Consider the following 23889-nt stretch of genomic DNA (forward strand, 5'->3'; position numbering starts at 1 on the left):
TTGTCTCGTTTTCCTTTGTAACCCTTTTTATGATTTGGAATTGGACATTTGTCGATGTCCACATTTGTTCAATACATCATCCCAGCGAAATTCTGAACATCAGGAAGATATTCCATGTCTGCTTCATCCTGGCAGATAAGAGGGATTCCAGAATCATTTAAGGAATCTTTTGTAAAAAGAGGATTATTTTTCTAGTTTCTTCTTTGACTCAATATAAACAGAATTGTTTTTTTTAATTATTTTGCTGCTTCACTCCCCATCTTAACTACAAAAGTTTAACCTCAAAAAATGTTAATTAACAAGTTTTAAAAAATGTGTATATATTCTTAATTCAAAAAATGACATCTTACTCATGAAAATATAAACAAAATTACATGATTTTAATGGCAAAATTATTATTACTTTCTTAAAAAACGGATAAACTGGAAAACTCTGTCTCCCCACCTCCTTTCTTCCCACAGCATCTTATACGCTGACATTGTTGGCTTTACCCGGCTGGCAAGTGACTGCTCCCCGGGAGAACTAGTTCACATGCTGAATGAGCTCTTCGGAAAGTTTGATCAAATTGCAAAGGTGAGTGTTATGGATTCTTTTGCTCTCTGAAGATTTCTAAACTCTTGGTTTCATTTTTCTTCATCCACCTGTCAATAGTTTACTTTTTCATAAAAGCATCCTTTAGGAAGGTTGTTTGTAAAAGTTGTTGGATTTCTTTGCCATTGATCTTTCACGAGCCTCAAACCTGTCTCAGGGATGAGAAACGGCATGGCATATCATTATCACGTTTTTATCTATTTTAAAACTTCCCCCTATGTATAATTCAGCGCACATATAATAAATACATTCCAGGCAGTGAGATTTCGTTTGCAAATCCCTCTGCATGGTACTATTTTAAGGTGCTCTTTGAGGCATTTCCATGTCAAGGATCTGATAGGATCGTTTCCACTCCTCTAGTTGCCAACATTCTCTATTCCTATTGTTAAGCAGGACCCTGGAAGAACCCCTGAAATACAATGAGTGTCTTCCATGCAAAGCCTTCCTTACTCTTGTCTCATTTTTATCCTTTGATTCTTGTGCCACTTAAACAGAAATGGGAGTTCAGGGTCTTCCATTTGTATGCTCTTTCATGGACAATTTCACAGATAGGAATTGACATGAAACCATCTGAAACCACACTAGACCCTATTATTTATTAGAACTGTCACAGTTGCTGGTGGCAATATCGATGGCAAAAAGTTTCTTCCTGCAAGCCCTGTACTTCTCATTAAATGTTTCTGGTCAATTCTCTTTGAATTGTTCCCAACAACAACAAAAATGCTTCATTATGCCTACTAATATCAGTTATTTATCTATGGAAGAATTGGTCCTAAATTTAGTTCACTGTATGATTTAGATCACTTTTCAACAAGACAGAACATTCCAGCCAAGTCTCTTAGGAAGAAGTCTGGCTTGCACATGTTAGCATGATCATTCTTGCACCAAACCCCCCAAGGTTTTTGCCTCCTGTAGTTCCACTGACCATGACAGCTCTCATTGGAGATTGTAAAAAATCAGTTAAAGCACACCTCTGCTTCCTTCCTTTACCAAGCCAAAGGAAGGGGGTAAGTTTTATGGGTGTTCATTTATTGGAAAAGAAAGGTTTGAAACTTACATGATGTCTTAAAAGTTTGAATTAATAAAAGGTCATTTTTGTTGGACTACCTATTTGTGTTAGGAAGAAACGTTTCTATGTTGGCTGGAAACAACGTAACTCCAATGTTCAGATGACATTCTCTCCTCAACGTGCCTGTCTTGGTGTACAAGTTTCCTTCTTAGAGGATAAGGGCCCACCCAACTCCAGTTCTACCTCCTCTTAACTAATTAAATCTGCAACACCCGTATTGCCAACAGGTTCACATTCACAGGTATCACGACTGACTTTAACGTGTGAATTTGGAAGGACACAATTCATTACCCATAACAGAGGTACTCGACATGACTTCCTGTAATCAGTGGAACAAAGGAGTGTACAGCCTTGGCTTTATCCATCATTGGTCAGAGGGGCAGTGTGCCTTCATCATGAGTTCATGGTTCACTGTTCAATAACAGGGGGTTCTTGTCAGCAAACCGACACCCCAGTGCATTGAGTACTGTGTAAAGCACATAACCTTACACTAAGGAACTCAAAATCATTGCCATTCACTGTAACTTTCGTGTTTTTTAGTCTCAGAACATCTGTTTAGGAAGTATGGGAGGGAAGCTTGATTAACATGTAATTGTTTGCCTTTTTCTTGTTTATGATATTTTCATCCGGAATTACTAAGCACATCATCTATCTGTAGTACTATAGATACATATGAAAGTACATCCTGGCTTGTGCACTATCAGACAGGGAAAGAAATATGCAAAATATTCAGCAAAACTAACACATGTTTGAGAAGAAGATGTGTTCACTTGATCATTTCAGATTTGTTCAGTTTATACATAAGCCTGTGTTCGTGTTAGAGAAAAAAATAATGCCCGCATTTGGTACATCTTTTTGGTTTTTATTTTTCTTTTATTTTACTGAAGAGTCTGTAAGCTGCATCAAAGGGTTAGAAACAAATAGAGGATCAACATGTGTGAATGCAGTTAATCTAAATATTACAATATAAACACAAAACTTAGCCCAGAAAAATAATGAGGTAGTCATATTTTACATTAAAACAGTTGAGCCTAAGATGAGAATTAACTTTTAAATTACTTGGCAGTGTTTTGAATGGTAGCTTATTGGGTGTGGTGATGTCTATCAGAAGGGACATATGTGCAGGTGAGAATCTGCTTTAGATTTAAAATAAATGAAAGACCATAAGCACCGAAGGGAAGGACCTGAGATTCTAATTCACACTGAGTGCGGGTCATCATTTTCTACTCTGAAAGACTCAGCTGTGCATAGAATGTTTTATTTCACGCTAAATGTTTGCAGCTGCTCAGACTAAAGAGCTTGGCCCCATCACCATCCTTCTCTGCTTCTATGGAGTATAAATCATTCCAGAACATTCTCCCTTCTTTCCCATTTTTTTTCCCCCTTTTCTTTATTCCACTTTGGAAATCGGCACGCAGGGGAGGGCAGCTCATTCTGGTTGGGTAATGAAGGGAAGCCCAACTGGTTCTCATTGCTCTCTCCAGACGCCCCTGGAATGGTGTGAGCAGAGCTGGCGCTTGATGATATTACATAAATCTAGATCATTTTGCAAGTGCTTGATGCAACTGAAATTCTGTAATTTATTCTTCCAGGAGAATGAATGCATGAGAATTAAAATTTTAGGAGACTGCTACTACTGTGTATCTGGACTCCCTATATCTCTCCCTAACCATGCCAAGAACTGTGTGAAAATGGGACTGGACATGTGTGAAGCCATAAAGTAAGTGGACTGCTTAGTAAGCACTTTTTTTATATGCTTTAAGTTCTGGGGTACATGTGTACAACCCGCTGGTTTGTTACATAGGTGCACATGTGCTGTGTTGGTGTGCTGCACCCATCAACTCGTCATTTACATTAGGTATTTCTCCTAATGCTATCCCTTTCCAACCCCCTCCCTGACGGGCCCTTGTGTGTGATGTTCCCCTCCCTGTGTCCATGTGTTCTCATTGTTCAGCTCCCACTTATGAGTGAGAACATGCGGTGTTTGGTTTTCTGTTCCTGTGTTAGTTTGCTGAGAATGATGGTTTCCAGTTTCATCCATGTCCCTGCAAAGGACATGAACTCATCCTTTTTTATGGCTGCATAGTATTCCATGGTGTATATGTGCCACATTTTCTTTATCCAGTCTATCATTGATGGGTATTTGGGTTGGTTCCAAGACTTTGCTATTGTGAACAGTGCTGCAATAAACATACGTGTGCATGTGTCTTTATAGTAAAATGATTTATAATCCTTTGCGTATATACCCAGTAATGGGATGGCTGGGTCAAATGGTATCTCTAGTTCTAGATCCTTGAGGAATTGCCACACTGTCTTTCACAATGGTTGAACTAATTTACACTCCCGCCAACAGTGTAAAAGCGTTCCTATTTCTCCACATCCTCTCCAGCGTCTTTTTTTTTTTAACTGTCTAACAGTTTGGGGTTTAAGTCTCACCCATGACTATTTCTATTGTTCTGCCTACTGGCATTAAATACGTTTTTGTGCATTTAAATATAATTGTGCAGAAACCCATTTGTTGGGATGTGAGTAACACAATGGAAAGTAAGACTTCATTAAGTGTTTAGTATTATTTTTGTTTGTTGGTTTGCTTTTGAGATAAGATCATAGTCTGTCACCCAGGCTGGAGTGCAGTGATGAGATCACAGCTCACTACAGCCTCTGCCTCCTGAGCCCAAAGCAATCCTCCCACCTCAGCTTCCCAAGTAGCTGGGACCACAGGCAAGCACCACCACATCCAGCTAATTTTTGTAATTTTTGTAGAGATGGGGTGTCCCTGTGTTGCCCAGGCTGGTCTTGAACTCCTAGGCTCAAGCGATCTGCTTGCCGTGGCCTCCCAAATTGTTGGCATGATAGGTATGCGCTGCCTGAGCTAGCCTAGTATTGTTACTATAGCCTTAGATTACAGTGAAACTGAGTTGGAAATCTATAGGAAGGGACGGTTTTGTTTGTTTCAAAGGTGATTTTTAAAAGAAATTTTGAATGTCTTCTTTGATCTTAAGGTAAAAGTGTGCACATGTTATCATCTTTCCAATTTCTGACAAATTCTGTGGCTTCACACACATTGTAAAGGAAGAGGTCGTTTTTACAACCAGACTGCAGTTAATATAAAAACCCAATACAAAAATATTTTCATCGAGTCAAAAATGCTCAGCTCTGTGAATTTAATTTTAATTTGTATTTGTAACATATGTTTTCTGCATTGCATCTATAATTTTTTTCACTGTGATTCCAGAGAAGATTTGCCTACATAGAATAATGATATCATTACCATTGATTGCTACAAGATGAAAAGGTAATTTTTATTACCAGCATCACAGTTTTATTAGCAGTATCTTCTTTAGCAATGCCCTTTGTAGAAGCCAGAATATTCTTTTTTTTTTTTTTTTTTTTTTTGAGACGGAGTCTCGCTCTGTCACCCAGGCTGGAGTGCTGTGGCCGGATCTCAGCTCACTGCAAGCTCTGCCTCCCGGGTTCATGCCATTCTCCTGCCTCAGCCTCCCAGGTAGCTGGGACTACAGGTGCCGCCACCTTGCCCGGCTAGTTTTTTGCAGTTTTTAGTAGAGACGGGGTTTCACCGTGTTAGCCAGGATGGTCTCGATCTCCTGACCTCGTGATCCGCCCGTCTCGGCCTCCCAAAGTGCTGGGATTACAGGCTTGAGCCACCACGCCTGGCCCAGAATATTCTTATAAATAATAAAACCTTTTTTTTGCTGACTGCATGGTTAGAATATTGTACTTCATTGGGTTTTTCATTGTCCATTTTGGTCAAGTGATTTGACCTCATCCTCCACTTTTTTAAAAAAAATATGAACAGGGTTGGAATTATAAGCTTGATGTTCTCATTCTGTGTCTCACGATTAAAGTAGAAAGGGCTTTATGTGAGAATACATCAAGTGCTGTTGTCACTGTGTTGGTCATATGCTGAAGCGACTGAAATATTAACAGGTGACTTCCCCAGCACAGTCCTGGGAAGATTAATGTCCCCACCCCACGCCACCTCCCTACTGCACCCACCACATACACACAGACGCACACACACACACACACACACAGCCTCAGCCAATGAAATGGAGAGACCCGCATGTTCCATATTCACTAGCTCTGTAGCAAACTCCTGCATGCTTCTGTCGGACTGATCAGAAATGGGAGGGAAATGAAGTCGATGAGAGAGTTGAGATGAAAAGAGTAGTTAGTGTGAACTCACTTTCCTATACAAAATGCGTAGTGTGAGAAACAGCCATAATTGCTTCTTCCCATAAGTAATCATATGTACTCTCTGATACATGAAAAATAGCTTTTAGCTTTTTTTCAAAAGTAAGTAACTACTTATAATCCTATGGACCTAGATAGAAGTGAATCCAATCAGTGGAACTATTGGATTTAAAAAAATATTAATTTTTTTTCAAATGTGTAGACAACCACATAAAGTGAAATGAGTAATATTGGAGGGAAGTATTTTTTTATTTCCTTTTCAAGTAGTTGTGGAAAAGAGTCTTATGAAGAGCAAAATTATGTGCATCAATAATACACTGGATTAAAGAATCCACCCATTTACTAAAGCCTTGTTTCTGCTTTTGAATGAACTGTTTCCAGTTCCGTAATGTTTAAGTTATTCCAATGTCTTGAAGATCTTTTAGGAGAAAGAATCCTTACATTACATGCACTGGCATGTCACCAGTTCATTAGAAATACTATTACATTTTTTACTGTGATAAAATATGTATACCATAAATCTTACCCTTTGAATCATTTTTATGTGTATATAAAATGTACGATGAGACATAAAAATGTACAGTTGTGCAGTGATGTTGAGTAAATTCAAAGTGTTATATAACCATCACCACTGTCAACTTCCAGAACCTTTTCATCACCCCAGACACAGAGACTCCGTACCCATTAAGCAGTAACTCCCAATTACCCCTTTCCCAGCTCCTGGCCATCCCTATTCTACTTTCTGTCTCTATGATTTTTACTATTCTGGATATTTCATGTAAATGGAATCATATAATATCTTACCTTCTGTGTTTAGCTTCTGTCACTCAGAATGTTAAGGTTCATTTTTGTGGTGGCATGTGTCAGCACCTTTTGATGCTTTGGATGACAGCATAATATTCCCCTGTAGGTATATACCACATTTTATTTATTTTTTGATCATTGATGCATCAGTAATACCTTACATCTGCAGAATCTCAGTAATGTCAACAGGTTTGAGGGACCTCTCCCAATTCTTGCTAATCCCTCAACTCAATCCTCAAGTCAGGCAATGGCTTTGCATCCCTGTTACCTGCCACTTGAGGAACAAGGAATTCCACATTATTCCTCTGCTTCATGTATTGTAGACAAGGTGATTAATAATATGGTTATTTTGGGCTGGGCATGGTGGCTCATGCCTGTAATCCCAGCACTTTGGGAGGCTGAGGTGGACCGATCATCTGAGGTCAGGAGCTTGAGAACAGCCTGGCCAACATAGTGAAACCCTATTTCTACAAAAATATAAAAATTAGCCACGCATGGTGGCACACGCCTGTAATGTTAGCTACTCAGGAGGCTAAAGTAGGAGAATCGCTTGGACCCAGGAGATGGAGGTCGCAGTGAGCCGAGATCACACCACTGCCCACTGCACTCCAGCCTGGGCGACAGAGCAAGATTCTGTCTTAAAAAAAAAAAAAAAAAAAAGTGTATTTTATTACACCCCTATGAAAGCACAGCAACAGAGAGGGCATCTCAGCAAGTTCCAGGAACTGTTTGTCCGCTTTCATCCTCTCTCCCACGCAAGGACACGTATTTCCATTCCCATTCATTGAGGCGTGAGGTGGGATGGGGACCAGACAGGAACTGTCATTTTTTAAGCTAGTGAGGGGAATGTGCACAGCTGGCACTTGGGTTTTTGCCAGATGGTCTCAGTGTCATAGGAACCAGCAGCATGAGTCCCAGACGGCTGCCCGCTCTTCCCTCTGTGTTCGCACCTCCACACTTAGCAGCACCTCATTCCCTGCGAGCCCAGGCACTGCTACAAAGGCACTTCAGCTGCAGTTTTGGAACATTTCCAATGCTTAGAAACATTTCTTTTTTCTGTCATGAACATGTAAATTATTTTTAATCAAGTAATATTGAGGACCTTGATTTTATAAGGGATTAAGCCTTCTCTTAAACTGTACTGTTTGCCTACTACTATTGCAAGCTTTAAGCAATGACTTCAACATTTTTCTATAGCTTGTAAGTTGCATATACATGCAACAAAACACGTGGCGAGTTGATCCATTTGAATCCATGGTCAACTCATTTTAAAAAAAAAAACAACATGGAGACGGTTTTAATGTTTTAACCAGTCAGCTCATTAAGGAGTTCAGCTCTGTCAAATGGACAATCTGAGACTCCTTTTTCCTCCGTTTTTATCCTTCCTTGGCTCTCTGCTGGCCTATTTTGGTAAACAGAAATGCCACATGGTTGGAAATGTCCTCTCAACAACATAAAATGTTAAGAACAATTATGGGTTCTCTAACAAATTTTTCAGGATCATCATTGCTCAAAGACAGAAGCACAGTACATTTTTCAAAAATGACCTTGGTCCATTATTAATCTTGTATGAAGTGGTTGCACTGGGCCTTGAACCCTCTAAGAGGTAAACAATCCACTTGGAGGACATTGTGTCCACCCAGCTGAATTTCTGCTGAGGGCAGAGATGGAGACAGACAGGGAGTGCTAATTGTCCTCAGGGCAGTTAGAGGACAGAGGCAGCAGGGCTGCCTAGACCAACCTAGAGGGGAGAGAACAGAAAGCCTTTCTGAATGGGGCTGTGCCTGAGCCCAGAAGAACAATGCCAGCTGACCACATGACACCAAAGGGAGGCTTGGGGGCATGGGGAGCAGGAAGAGGAGTCATTCTAAGCAAAGTCTGGAGGTGGGGACGCCCTGGTGCTCACACAACCACAGCCTGCAGATGCAGGGCAAAGGGGTGGGGATGGGTCTCCTTGTCCTGTTGATGCTCTGGCTCGTTTTGTGGGGCAGGAAGGAAAGGTTTGGATGACTTGCATAGAGCCAAATGGGTAGCTGGGTTTTTTTATTTTTTTTATTTTTTTTGCAAAAACAAGAAAGGAAGACAGTGAGGGAAAAAAAGGAAAGGAAACAGGAAGGAAAATATCTTTCTGTATTCTTTTTTCAGAATGCGATTTATTTTTACATCGTGGGTCCATTTCGTTTGATCATTTTTAGCATGCTAAAATGGTATCATTATATCATTTAAGCATGACATACATGCCTATGCCATTTTGAGATGTTAATGATTCATTTCACTACGATTCACAAGTGGTAGTGTCTTTCTTTGATTGTGCTGCAGTCGGCATCGTTGCTTCCCTCCACATCACCTCTTGGGGTAATTCTCTCGATGTAATTAGGAACATCTTCCTGTATACTTCTTTTGCAATACTACTTTAATGTATTCAGCTAGCAAGAATCAATAAGCATGGCCAAGCATTTCCATTTTTTCTTCATTGAAGTTCATCATTTTTTTCCGTTAATGAGTTGGTGATAGGGTCCTAAAAAGTATTTTTTCTCTTTTTGTTAAAGAATGTGCACAACTGAAAGGCTTAATGTCATGATTATTTTGCTAAAAATTCTTATTTAAGCTAAAGTCATTAAGCTCACAAATGAGCTATATTGTTCTCTTGTTAGCAGAAGATATTCATTGGCGAGGTACATTGTGCTAAGTGCTAAAATTGCAAACCCTGTTTAAGACTATTTCTGACATTACAAGGCAATGTCACCTGATTCTAGTATGAAAATGCAGACATGTGCCAGCACATGGTAGTTGCTTGATACGTATTCACTGCAGAAGTAAAAGTTATAGCCAAAATGTTTTGTCATCACTATAGTCTGGCCTAATCTGGCGTTAATGGCAAGAACATTGGTCTAATCTGAAATGACTGGAAGGAAAAACCCTTCTTAGCTCAAAGGAGTGATCTCCTGCCTTGGGAAGGTTCATGGCCATTTCCAACAGTCTGAAAAATTCTGAATAATAAAATAGTGGGAAAATTGGCCAAGAGTTAAAGGAAACACTGGCTGTTACCTGATCATGATCTCACTTCCCTTCTCTTTAGGAAAGTGAGGGATGCTACTGGAGTTGATATCAACATGCGTGTGGGCGTGCATTCTGGGAACGTCCTGTGTGGCGTGATTGGTCTGCAGAAGTGGCAGTATGATGTGTGGTCACATGACGTGACCTTGGCCAACCACATGGAAGCTGGAGGGGTCCCTGGGTAAGGCCAAGCATTGGATTTCTTTCTTCAAGCAGACAGCACTATTAGGAATGACAGATTATTGGCCTAACGACGGAGTGCTCAGTTTTTTGATCACTTCTGTTGCCTCTGCTGGTATCATGTTACTCACGCCCAATAGCCTCTTATATTAAGCAGATAAAGATGAGCTCTCAAGTCCCTACACCATGACCCCTATTGTCCATAGGTCAAAGACTGTGAATATCAGACAGTAAATTACAAACTTTTACTTATTTGCAAAATGTATGAATAGAGACCTGATTTAAAGATGTTTTACAATACAGTCCAGATATGGCATCTGTCTAGAACTGTTGACCTTTAAAACCATTATATTAAAACAAGTGACTACAGCATCCTTCTCTGGGCAGAATAACATATTTCAGTCAAGAAAATCCTTATCAAAGGCTATAGTTTAGAGAAGCAGAAGAGAAAGCACCGAGAAAGAAAATCGACACTATTGTACAGATTAGCATGCTTCTAAAATGCCCATGACATGCATTTCAAAAGGTATTCTCAAAAAAATTCGAAATAATAAAGTTGTATTTGCTGTAATTCACCGCACCCAACATGCAGGTTTCTGTGCATGTTGAAGCTCCAAAACTAGTAGTGCACGACCTCTAAGAGCATCTTTCCAAAGCAGTGGTCAATAGAATATAAAAGTTTATATTAAAGTTAATTGCAGTCAGTGCTCCGAAGAACATGTAGACTTTCCTTCATTTGGTGGATAAATGATTTCAGAAATCATGAGCAAATAGAACAACTTTCTTCACACTTATCCTTTTATGTCTTGACTCTGATTTTAAAATGCAATTTCAGACGTGTTCACATTTCTTCCGTCACCCTGGAACACTTGAATGGCGCTTATAAAGTGGAGGAGGGAGATGGTGACATTAGGGACCCATATTTAAAACAGCACCTGGTGAAAACCTACTTTGTAATCAACCCCAAGGTCAGTACCGTTGTAAAGAGTCTATGATGAAAAGGGAGGAGGAGCAAATTATAGATATTCGTAAGTGTTTTTAGTCAATATCCAATATAAGTTTTTGCTACTCTTTGTCCCCAAAATGATTTTAAATGCATATGGTGGTTTAATTACAGAAGCTGTTTTGTAATCATGAATTCAAATACTTATTAAATGAGCAGTTGAAATGCATTGCTTGTCCGCAGGATGAGGGTGTTGATGCAGGTTGCTGGTTCAGGCTGTCATATGTGTTAGTTGGTATATTCCTTGGTGGATGCTGCATCTGAAAGCCTCCAAGTGGGCACAGCTGTTGATACCTGTCAGTTGGGAAATTAAATAAAGAGAAAATAATTTACTTAGGGCTTTAGAAGATAAAAATCTAATTAAGTAAAATAGGATGAACATATACAAAAAAAGAAGAGAAGAAATATTTGAAAGAGTAACACATAAATATTACATAGACATGCTTGGGAGATGTCTGTATGCACAAGCATATTTACCTTCCATAACATAAAAACATCTATTGCCTGGAAGATGACCCACCCCATACAAACAGTGAGAAACTCTCTCTTATTTCATTCACACCACATTTAGGCCAGATCAAGGGGTTTAGAGTTCTCATTTCTTTTAACCCTTCTCAAATTCCTGCCAAATGGGTATTATCACTATTTACAGATTGAGAATCTGAAGCTTTCGGGGTTATGTAACTCTTCCCAAATTTCACAGCTGGTAAATGGTGCAAATATCAGCAAGAAAGACCTCTGAAACATGAAAACCAATATCATAAAATCAACAAGACCAACTTTATGGACATTTACTTATGGTAGCATCTGGGAAGCCCCAGTTTCACCTTTGAAGACAAACTTTCAACTAGCTTGATGATCGATCTGGAGATAGATGTGTAGCAAGCATCAGGGACTGGGAGATGATGGGGGGGCGCTCAAAAAATACATGTACAAAGAACATTATGCTCAGGTAAAGAACACCAAAACACGATATTTGGGGCTATTTGGCATTAGAAACAGCTACAGCTATCACTTTAGAAAAACACAACCATCAAGAAAAAGCTAAACAGATCAGCACATTCTGTTTTAAGAATTTACTTAATAAAAAATGTCCATTAATATGTCATTATTTTTTTTTCTAAGTCTCAACTATATGTATGTTTTGCTAGCTGGAAAACAGAAAAAAAAAAATCCTCAACTCAAATAGTGTGTTCCCCAGTAACACTGAAGGAATAAGGACAGAAAACACAGAGGGCGAATGGAGGTCTGTGGAGGAATATGGAGGAATGGAGGTCTGTGGAGGAATATGGAGGAATGGAGGTCTGTGGAGGTCTGTGGAGGTCCATAGGGAGAAATATGACCCTAGTCCAATGAGGTTGATGCCGAAAGGACTATGTGTGGCCCTGTGCTGGCCAGGTGTGACGCTGTTTCTCACCCCAAGGGAGAACGACGGAGCCCCCAGCATCTCTTCAGACCTCGCCACACCCTCGATGGAGCCAAAATGAGGGCCTCGGTCCGCATGACCCGGTACTTGGAGTCCTGGGGGGCAGCCAAGCCCTTTGCACACCTACATCACAGGGACAGCATGACCACAGAGAACGGCAAGATCAGCACCACGGTATGCACTCCCCTGCCTCCAATGCATGAGCACTGGGGGAAAGCTAACTTCCCAAAACCAAAGGCTGGGCATCTCCTGCCAAAATAACTCCTATCTGCAAGAAACAAACTTACCACTTTCTTCTTCTTAGAGAGGCCCTTATGAACAACCATCAGGGTATGAGTAAGCTCCATGCAGACGTTGCTAAGGGTTCCACCCTAGCATGATTTTTTGCATTATAGCTTCATATACAGTGTTATTTACAACTGATAGTAGCAATTAAATGCAAGTATTTTTTAATTGAGGGGTTTTTAAAGAAAAACTTATATCATGAAGTAGAAAGCCTTGAGGTTCTTAATAAAAAGAAAAAGGCATGATGCCCTTAGAGTTTGAGTAGTATCATCAAGCCCGTTTCTTCACCACGCAAATGTTCAGGCTGTGTTGGCGGCAGTGGACACTGTCTTGTTATGGTTCCATGTTTCCCTCCAGCTTCCAGCATATGAGAAAGCACTAAATCTCCTTACACCAGGGACATCTGCAATAAGATGGCTGCAATGGAGATGGAAAATAGAAAGGTCCATAGGAGGAGAGAAGAGGCATACAACCAAGCACTTAGTATAATCCCCATAGTATTTTTAGATTTTAAAACTATCTGGGGGTAAAATTTCATGGATGATGCTACTAACTGTGCTAAGGATGCAGTTACGATTTTTAAAAATATAATATTATGTAATTCTTATTGTCTGATGAGAAGGAACATGCCAGTTGTCAGGCGAAAGTAGAGTTTTTCAGTCGCCCTGGGCCCCTACCTGTCCCAAGGTCTCAAAGTGACACTCCCACACCCAACAGGCGGGGGCTCCGCATTCATGTTTTGGCTTAGTTGTATTTCTTCTCCCAACTTCTCTTCATCTTTTTTCAACTCAAAAGTAAATGTGACTATCAGACGGAAGACCATGACCCATCAGACAATCAGTAAGACTGCACAAGTCCTAGCATTTGCATTTTAATAGCCAAAGAGGGACCATAGATAGAAAAACGAATAAATGAACAAGATCACGTGAGATGCTGATGAGGGTCATGGGAAAGATAAAATTGAGTGATGGCATCCAGAGTAAATGGAATGGCCACTGTGGTAGGTCAACTGAGGGAGTCTCAGAGGGAGAAATGAGTGAATGGGAAGAGGAGGTGGCAGAAGAACAAAATCAGTGGCCCAAAGATGAAAGTGAGTGTGGTGTGCCCTGGAGACAGAGAGGAAGCTGCTGTGGCTGGAGTATCATGAACAATGAGCAAAGGGAGGTTGTGGGATGAGATGCACAATGGTAATAGTTTATATGGCATTCTATGTGCAATTGGAAGTCATGGAGAATCTTAAGCAAGAGAGGGTCATGATATAATTTAGGCTTTGGAATAATGGAACAAGAGTGCAGGGGTCCCTGGTAAGAATGATATCCCCTTATGCTAAGAGTTTAGCACCACTGCTAAATGAGAAGCAAATTCAGGGGCTAATATGAAGTATAGCCAACAAGACTTGGTGATGGATTGGATATCCATGAACATTAGGAACAGAGATGAATCCAAACTTTTTGGCCCCACAACTGGAACAATGATGATGCCATTAATTGAGATGACAAATACAAGGGGGAAACCAGGTTATTTAAGATTGAAATGTAAGACTTTTCTGCTGGACATCTTCTAATCCATAGTTAAGTGCAGCAAGGATGTAGACGGTTGGATCTGCAAGTCTAGAACTCACAGGACAGGTCCAAGATGGAGGTATGAATGTGAACATCATCAGGTTGTAAATGATATTTGAAGCCATGGGACTGGATAAAATCATCAAGAAGAGAACAATCCAAGGAGGAAGGCCTGGGACAGCTGAGGCCTTCCAGCATTTAGATATGTTAGAGAAACAGTATCCTAGGACTCCAGTGCCCAACCAGTGAAAGCCGGCGTTTCTGTCACTCATGAAAAACAATGATTTGGATAAGTTAGCCTCAGTCTTGCTAGTTAGTGCTATGTTGGATAACTACATTTCCCATCAGGATTTATTGTACACCAGCAATTGGTTGGTTGGTTGGTTGGTTGGTTGGTTTTTAAGGAATAATAATCATATATAAATATCTGGATGTGATTTCCTGTACTGTTTTTCATGTGTTCCTATGGGGAAAAGGCTTACTTTCCCAGGTATATTGTTGTTGTTGTTGTTTATTTCTTGTCAGCCTTTATTGTCTTAAAACTTAAGAGTGACTGTCTCTTTTATTATCTGAGTGTAGGACCCAGAAATGGTTTCAGTCTGACTTTAATCTGGTGTTATGTGTTGATGAAGATGCCTTCTTCAAGATGTAGCTACAACTGTTGAGTGCCTCAACTTCAGAAAGCTGTTTATAAAAATTAAAGGACCTCTTGAATGAACTCTATTTTCTTAACCATCTGGTTCCACCTGTTGCAGGTTCAAAGCCAGGTTTGGATTGCCTTAGCAGCAGTCTAGCATATTTTAAGAAAGTCCCAAGTTTTTGGTGATGCATTAAGCCCAAACCACTTTGACTTAACTGTGTGTCTCACTCACTTTCAGAAAGACCCTGTTGGAGTTTTCACTTATAAATCCCAGGGTCAAACAATTTGACATTGCCGAAAGTGATTCCTTTATCTAATCCCCTATGCAGAACTCCATTCCCTCTGGATTCAACATTGATAGAGCTCTTGAATAATACATTACTTTACTGTATGGAATGAAACTTGGAGCTCAATTACTTTTTGAAAAACGTCTTTCCTTTCTGTAGCCTAAATCCATATCCTAATATAACCCTGGAAATCAAAGCAGCAAACCAAAGTTTCTTTGGAGCAGTTTTGTTCCAACTTTTAGTTTCATTCCTACTATAAATGTGTAAAGGCGATCTTTCCTTGAAAGCCTATTATTGAATATTTGGCAATGGCTTTTCCACTGATAAATTCTGACTGTTTCTCTTCCATTTCTCTTTCGGGAACTACCAGCACCCCTTTGCTGATTTATTCTTTTTGTCCGATGGTTTGTGATTTCACATACTTAACCAATGGTACTGTTTCTTAACACCCCAGTTCAGTGATGAGGATGACTACAGATTTTGTGGTTATATTTTTGTTCTTTCTACAGCATTTTTTAATATTTGTCTGATACCAAAGTCCATTTTCACATGGTTATAGGTTACTGATGGTAACTCTGATATCAGTCCCCGGCAGGCCACTGTTTGAAATCAGATCTGATAATAGCAGGCTATAAATCTTAAAACTCCAGACAATAATCCTGATGCTTCTAGCATCCAGAGTTTAGAGATTACACCAACATTCTAAAGATAAACTGAGTTTACACCTTGATTTGGGATTAAGCTCTTTTTCTCCACATGAGTAATTAATTATTTGTTAGTTAAATGTTACTGTCCATGATAAAAGAGGAAATATGTTTCACCTTATTATCATTGCAACATTCTTCTTGAAACATGTTTTTGACAATTAATAACCTTTTTTCTCAATATAGGATGTACCCATGGGTCAGCATAATTTTCAAAATCGCACCTTAAGGTATGGTATCTCTTTGACTATCTGATTTTTTAAAGCTTCTTGCTCTTTATTCATTTCTGAGAGTAATTATCATCAATTATGGTAATTTCAAAGGCTACTTCTGAAAGAGCAGCTCCTCATGAAAAGCCCTATTAAATTGCTTTCAGCTTCTAAAAATAGAATCCTTGGGGTCTTATTGTTAGAATTGAGAGAGGGAGAAGGAAAACACCACCTGGTACTCATTTTAGAATGTTAAACTGTTTTCCTAAAGTGACTCTTCTTAATATTAATGTGTGGTTAAAAAAAAAAAAAAAAAAAAAAAGGAATTGTCTTAAAATGGGTATGTTGCTTAAAATTGCAGTTTTCTGGCTGTAATCCCAGCACTTTGGGAGGCCGAGGTGGGTGGATCACTTGAGATCAGGAGTTTGAGACCAGCCTGGCCACCATAGCAAAACCATGTCTCTACTAAAAATGCAAAAAATTAGCCAGGTGTGGTGGCATATGCCTGTAATCGCAGCTACTCAGGAGGCTAAGGCAAGAGAATCGCTTGAACGTGGGAGGTGGAGGTTACAGTGAGCCGAGATTGAGCCACTGCACTCTAGCCTGGTCCACAGAGTGAAACTGTCTCAAAAAAAAAAAAAAGAAAAGAAATTACACTTTTCTGTTGAATTCTAAAGGTAAAAGCAAGATAAATCCAGTCTGTCTATAGTCAAATAAAGGGTTACCCACTCTGCTCAAAAAAAGAGAAAAGCTTCCCACAAATGTCTCCACGCGCCCTGTTGCAGCCACTGTAAAATCCCATGCACTAACTCCTCTTTTTCCCCATGTTCCTCTATCTTTCGGGCTCAGAGTTTCACTTTAATATTGGTTTGGGAGTTAACCAAATCAATATCAGGACATTCAGGTAACCGGTATAAGATGTAGTTCCAAACGCTAAGCCAGGCTTTCTTTCTCCCCGGAGAGGTCAGTTTATTGGAGCTATTGATAGTTTTACAGAAACTAAGGGAAAATATGAGATCTGACCTGTTTTCTATAGAAAAGGAATTGTATCCAGGTAAAAATGAAACATAGGTTGTAACCTGCTGAAACGAGGCAACAGGGCACATTAGCCCAGGATCCTTCTAAGTGACGGTTGGGATGAGCTCTACTTTGGACTTTGTGCAAAATTTGACATTTTAACTTTGAGATATAACATTCATAGTCTTAATGTTATGAGGATAAGTTGGTTCTTGAGCTTTTGAAGCATTGTATGTAAGTCGCATATGCCGTAATAAAGAGAACTTAAGCTAATTTGAGGCATATTGGAGAGCCGTAAGACACCTGGAGACAACAGCACAGTGCCTCTGGTCAATAAGATGCTGGCACATCTATGAGCAACTGACCACAAAAATGTCATGGACTTCCTTTCACTTTATATTCACAGTCTCTTCTGTTACCTGTTTCTCCCGCCCAGCAATCCTGCTTTAAGCATCTATTATGGAAGTTACAATGGGTAATGTGTCATGGAACCCCAGTATTACGTTAGGCAGTGTCACCCGGGATGAGTGCTGTCTGGAAGACAATGATAAGAAGCTGTCGTTATTATTTGCGCTAGGCTATAGAAACTCTAATTTGGTCTCTGCAGCATTACTGCAAGGCAGAATCTGTTGTCGTTATCATTTTAGAAGGGAAGAAACTGAGGCACAGAGGGATAGGAGAACACCAGAGTCATATGGCTGGTGGAGATGAAGCCAGTATTTGTGCCCAGGCTCTGTGACTCCAGAGCACATGTTCCTAACTGCTCTTCAGGCTTGCCTGCTTTACTAAAGGCCTCTTCCACATTTATCCCATTTGTCTCTGTAGTCGTTGATCTTTGGTGGCCTCAAAGCCTCCTGGAGAAAATCCCAGTTCTGAGTAAGACTTCCGGCGTTTGTAACGTGGACTGCCTCATGATACCTGTCTGAGCCTCCAGTCTGTCCCATGCACTCCTGTCACATGTCCCTTCCTGTGCCTACTTAGACCTAACAGCCCAGGCAAGGGTCTGGGGAAGGAGCCAGGGAGACAGAATGGAGATGCGCTGGACACAGGGGTTGGGGTCCTAGAGCAGTGTGAAGCCCGGTGGTGGAGCCGAGGGGAAGGTGCCAGGATGGGAAGATGAGAGATACTGGAAGTCAGCGGGAGAGAATCCTGGAGGCAAATCAAGACTCCTGGTGGGGAGATCATCAGCCCCAGGGGACCTTATCATCTCCATGGCAGAGGTCACAAGACTGCAGAGATAAGAAAAGTGTCTGTATGTCAAGAATTATTGTCTGGATAATTAGCGAATTCAAATAATGCAGAAAGCATGCATTTATTGGCTACTTTGTGTGTCATATTTACAGCATTGAGCTCTCTACAGGCATCATCTAAGCAAATCCTAAAACAGGTTAACAAAGGCAATACCACTGTTAGCACTGGACAAATATCAAAGAATTACATTTTCCTGTAAGCCTCAGCATTCTTACACTGCTCCTTCTTAGACTTTGCAGAAGAGAAAGCCATCAAATTGAAGTCAAGAAACTCAAGTCTAGATGTGGGACTGATAAACATTCAATGAAGGGTTTAAGGTCCTACAGGTCTCAGCTATAAATGAAAATGTGCAAGCCATACTAGTTGCTTGGTAAAGGGTTCCTTGCTATTTTTTTTAAAGGAAAATAAAAATTAATTTGCCTTCTTCAAACAACTTGGAATTTGATATACTAAAACCTCTTAATTCAGTTGGCTCAATATCTGTGGATGGATCACTTAATATCATTCATTTTATTTTTTTAACCAAGACTGCTCTCAGCCTGTTTGAAGAAGACGGGGCCTGAAGACACAAATCCACAAACATAGGATGATGGAATTGGAAAACTCATCCATGTCATTAATGATAATTCTGTGAGATTTAATTACAGATAAATGTGATTTTGCATATTTAATGCTATTCTTATCTATATGTAGAAGCAATTCTGAACTCAGAAAAGTATGATTTTTATTCTAGATTTGATGGTCTATTCATTTGTAATCTCATCAATCATAACACACAGAATTCATACCTCAACCAAGATACAGGCATAGCCCTGTTCGGGCTAGCAGGCTGTGCTTTTTTAATCTTTGCAGTGGATATTTAACTTCTAAGAATAGGTACTATTTTGGTTTCCTCCTGACATCATTCTCATGCAAATTGTCAAATTAACCTTGGAGAGTTCTTACTATTTGGCCCAATTTATTCAGAAAATATAGTATGGCTAAAGGTTATTTGCTTCTGAAACTAAGTGAGATGGTCTGCAAACAAAAGTGGAGCTTTCTGTGAATAGTGCTTTGAAAACTGAGGAGCATTTAACATACCTGAAATAAGACTGTAGTTCTGAAAATTTTTGAGAGTTGACCAAGGAAAACATGAAAAAGGAGTGACTATTTTGTCAACCAAGCCACATTTTTACAGGGGAATTTCTAGAACCAATGTATTCTTTCATAAAATAAAGTTTATGAAGGCAGCAAGTCAAAAGCTAATATATCTCTTAGGAGAGAAAGTTACTTTATCTCAAACACCAACTATATGTCTTTCAGTGTTGCCTTGTAAATGCCTAGTAAATTTTACTGTGAGTGAATAAGGAAACATCTTTACTATTCCAAAAACTTTAGTTATTCACTCAATCCAAAGAGTGGCTGGATGTTAATAGAGAAGGGCCTGCTCATAGACTGTTGTTTCTTTCTCTACTTGATAGACAGAATTAAACAGAGCTTTTGACATCATTGAAAAACAGGCTTACTGACACAGAAAGACAAATTTGGCATGTTCTCACTTATATGTGGGAGCCAAAGAAGTTGATCTCATGGAGGTAGAGAGTAGAATGATAGATACCAGAGATTGGGAAAGGTGTGTGGGTGGGAGATGGGTGGGTAAAGAGAGATTGGTCAGTGGGCCCAAACTTTAGTTGGATAAAAGGAATAAGTTCTAATGCTTGATAGTGGAGTAGGGTGACTATAGTTAGCAACAATGTACTGTGTAATTCAAAGTAGTCAGAAGAGAGAATTTGAAATGTTCCCAACACATAGAAATGCTAAGTACTCAAGATGATGGATTCCCCAAATACCCTGATTGATCATTGCACATGCATGTAACACAATATCATCTGTACCTCATAAGGATGTAAAATATTATGTATCTCTAATAAATAGGCTTAATATTTATTTTACTAATAATATCCTTACCCGTAATATTTCCTTTTTCATATAGAACCAAGTCACAAAAGAAAAGATTTGAAGAAGAATTGAATGAAAGGATGATTCAAGCAATTGATGGGATTAATGCACAAAAGTGAGTACTTTTTTCTCTTAAATTATCATTCATCTTCTATTATGTTCCAAATGAATTTTATCATAGTCTCTGCAATAGTTGCCGTGACAAAGCCAAGTTTCTGAGACCATTGATTCATTTCACTTTAGTTGTCCCTCGGAAAAGTTTTGTTAAAAGCATTTATTTCATTTTTTAAAAAATATTTAATTCCTGCCTAGAAAATATTCCCAAGTTGATTGCTGATAAACAACCTGAGGTGTAATTGGAGAGATGAAAATTACAGCACGATGTGTTCAGCAAGTAATAGTTGTAAAAAATAGATTCTATATGGGAAAATCTTCAAATGTTAGCATGTGATACTATCCATCCAAAATGCATCTGTTCTTATTACAAAATTAATGTTGAGATACCTGTGTTCTAAATCCTAGAAAAGAATTAGCATTGGTGAGCAATGAGAGGAAGACCGATTTTAGGGGGCACAAAATGTCATTTAGCCTCTGAGGCCAAGAATTGCTGTTATGGTTTTAAATGTTCCAGAGTTGTGGGAGGGAAATAATTTAAAGAAGGTGATGGCCTTCTCAGCCTCGACAGAATGATGGCGCTCATCAACCTTCGTATTCTCCGTGGGTGCGTGTGTCATAACTGAACCCAGAGAGCAGAAGGCACATGGCTCAGTATGGTGCCTGGCACACGTCAGACATTCCATTCCTTTTTGTTGAGTTGAACTGTAGTGAAAACATCAGGAGGTCCAAATGAAAAGCCTTTACAGAAAAGCTTCCATCCTTATGGAGACCTATTTAATTTTTATCATGAAAGCTGACTCTTGAAAAGTGTAAATGATTTTCACCTAGAGCTCTTTATCTCTAAAATTAAGTTACAGGGTCTCAAATAGTGCATGGCTTTGCAAAATGCATGCCTGTTTTAGATTGTTCCTTATAGGTATTTATTACAGAATATTTACAGGGCTTATGAGAGAATCGCATCAGTGTGTTATGTGTGTCTGTGGTGGGTGTGTGCCTTTGTATATGAGTGTGAGCGCATATCTTCTAAGCAATAAAGCATCTTGGTCAGGCAAGAGTTGCCATTCGGATGTACTGGAATACTGAATTATCACCCATCTAGATCCCCTTTCTGTGCCACAAGTAGGCAAAGCCTTCTTCCTGTCCCAGAGTGCCCAAGGCCCACCAGCAGCACCAGGGCCAATGCTCTGCTTTGCCTGGCGCTAGGGTCAGTGTGAAAAACAACCTCGCCTCTGCCTGAAACCATCACACACTGAGAAATAAATAACTTTCTGCAATATAACAGCAGCTAAAACCTAGGGAGGCACCTGATTTCATAAAACATAGGTGGAAGGATGCATTCATTCAAGCAGAGGAAATAGCAGCCGATACCGTGTGACTCGCCAGAATAAGACACAAGATCAGAAGAAAGAGGGAATCTTGTTCTTTGAGAAAAGTTAGCAAATAATAATAATAATAATAATAACATTTATATTTTAAAAACTAATTCCTAAAGTCAACCTCAGCATGTGTTCACGCAGGTGAAAGCCTACCTTTTTAAATTATTTTTGTATGCATCTTTTAGAACGTTCCTACCACACAAATCATCAGAGAGTGCCACCACTGGCATTGCTTTATTGTTGATAAGTTGCTTTTAAATTGTGTGTTTGCGTTGTGTCATTTAGTATTCAAATACATGTTTAGTTAACACCTTATGTTTTAACGTGGTTTTATTCCAAAGTAATGCTTAGTGCTGATGTAACTGCTTATGTTGTAATTTTCCCAACATATTTCAGAAATCAAATAGAGAAAAGTGTGATGTACTCAAAAAATAAAAGGGAAATTTTTCAAATGTAAGCTCTTATGCATGTATTTTTAATTAACCTCAGTTACACTTTGTTATGCCTTACTCATTAACTCCTCTTGTTCTTTGATATGAAGTTCTTCTGATCTTTGAATTTTCACTTGAGGACTCAACTGAGGCTCCAGGCTTGATGTACCATTCAGTTGTTTCCTGCTATTGCCATAAAACAGTGATTTCTATGCAGATTTTTGCTTATTCATTCACTGATGTATTGAACACGCATTTGTTAAAAAGCTGACTGATGTCACCATCTGCTCAGCCTTTCCCCAGTGTGTGCCATGGTGGTGGGGAACTCTCTGGTGTCTTGTCTTAGAAGGACTCCAAAGACACTCATCCTATCAGATCAGGACCGTACTCTTATGACCTCATTTAACCTTCATTTCATTCTTAGAGGCTCCATCTCGAAATACAGCCACACTGGGAGTTAGAGCTTCAAAGATGAACTTTGGTGGGAGACACAAGCTCACGGTTCATAACAATAAGAAAGTGGTCTTCTCATTTAGTATCTCCTTTGTGGCAAGGACTTGCATTCACATATTTCTGAATAATTCTGGGTGCAAGTGTGGGTATACCCATGCCCCTCTAGTCAGCATAGTATTCAGAATTTCCTTTATTTTCCTCAACCCCTTGACAAAAGAAAAAAAAAAAAAACCTTAGTATAAATAAATAGAGAATCACTTATTGCGATAACTCAGGATGGGGTTGACTTTCTTCATGCCATAGACCACTGGGGTCAGGAAAAATGTCAGGAGTCCCTAAATCAAGCACACACACATTCCCTCTCTCTTCTCTCCTCTCCTCTCCTCTCCCCTCCACTGCTCTTCTCTTTCTCTGTAGTTCCAATCCCCTGCAAGTAATAGTTGACCTAATTGGCACACACAAATTTATTCCCTTCCAAATATCCAAATCACATTTATAAATCTCTTTGTTTTCTACACATCACAATATTCCCAAGTCCATTGCTGATAAATAATCTGAGGTGTCATTGGAGAGAGAAAAATTACAGCACGATGTGTTCAGCAAGTCACATTTGTAAAAGATAGATTCTATATGGGAAAATCTTCACATTTTAGCATGTGATACTATCCATCCAAAATGCATCTGTTCTTATTACAAAATTGATGTTGAGATACCTGTGTTCTAAATCAGTAGTGGGAGTGGAGGCCACCTCAGAAGGTTCACAGAGGTGATTAAGTGTGTAGGAAGAATATACGCTTCTTAATTCTGAAGACAAGGTGAGAATTAGGCCCATCCATCATTGCTGCAAGGGAGAAGCCACAGGCCAGACCCAGGGTGCTATGGCAAAAGGAGGCGAGTGTGTTCACTGGTGGGGACTCAGTCGTGTCCCCAAGCATGGATCTGGTGCTGGGGCTCACAAAGCACCACATGGGTTCTGGGGACTTAAGGCAAGCAAGCCTGATCCCGAGCCCTTGCCATCCACCTACAGGTCACAGGCCATGGAAACCTAGACTGGGTGCATGCTGGCATGACTAGTAAAGGAGGTGCTGGTTTTATTTTCACTTCCTAAATTTCGCTCTCACTCCCAAGCTGACATTTTCCAGGAGCATTTATAAACTATATTTTTTTCTCAGTAAAGGAAATACTGTTTTTAGTAAGTTACCTGCATATATTATTCATAGTTTGATAAAGACACAGTTCTGAAAGTGAGTATGGTTAAAATTTATCTTAAGTTG

General features: G+C 39.6%; 1 protein-coding gene across 3 annotated transcripts in view; it reads left to right on the forward strand.

Moving 5' to 3' along the window:
- Positions 1-23889, forward strand: part of ADCY2 (adenylate cyclase 2) — a 431918-nt gene that overhangs the window by 302180 nt on the left and 105849 nt on the right. For all 3 annotated transcript variants that reach the window (XM_010378289.2, XM_010378287.2, XM_010378288.2), the window contains exons 6-12: positions 462-573; positions 3253-3380; positions 9759-9917; positions 10752-10884; positions 12343-12519; positions 16010-16053; positions 20273-20353. In XM_010378289.2, the coding sequence (XP_010376591.1) occupies positions 462-573; positions 3253-3380; positions 9759-9917; positions 10752-10884; positions 12343-12519; positions 16010-16053; positions 20273-20353 (834 nt within the window). The remainder of the gene's footprint in view (positions 1-461; positions 574-3252; positions 3381-9758; positions 9918-10751; positions 10885-12342; positions 12520-16009; positions 16054-20272; positions 20354-23889) is intronic.

The sequence above is a fragment of the Rhinopithecus roxellana genome, chromosome 3, assembly GCF_007565055.1.
Source record: "Rhinopithecus roxellana isolate Shanxi Qingling chromosome 3, ASM756505v1, whole genome shotgun sequence".
Classification (NCBI taxonomy): domain Eukaryota; kingdom Metazoa; phylum Chordata; class Mammalia; order Primates; family Cercopithecidae; genus Rhinopithecus; species Rhinopithecus roxellana.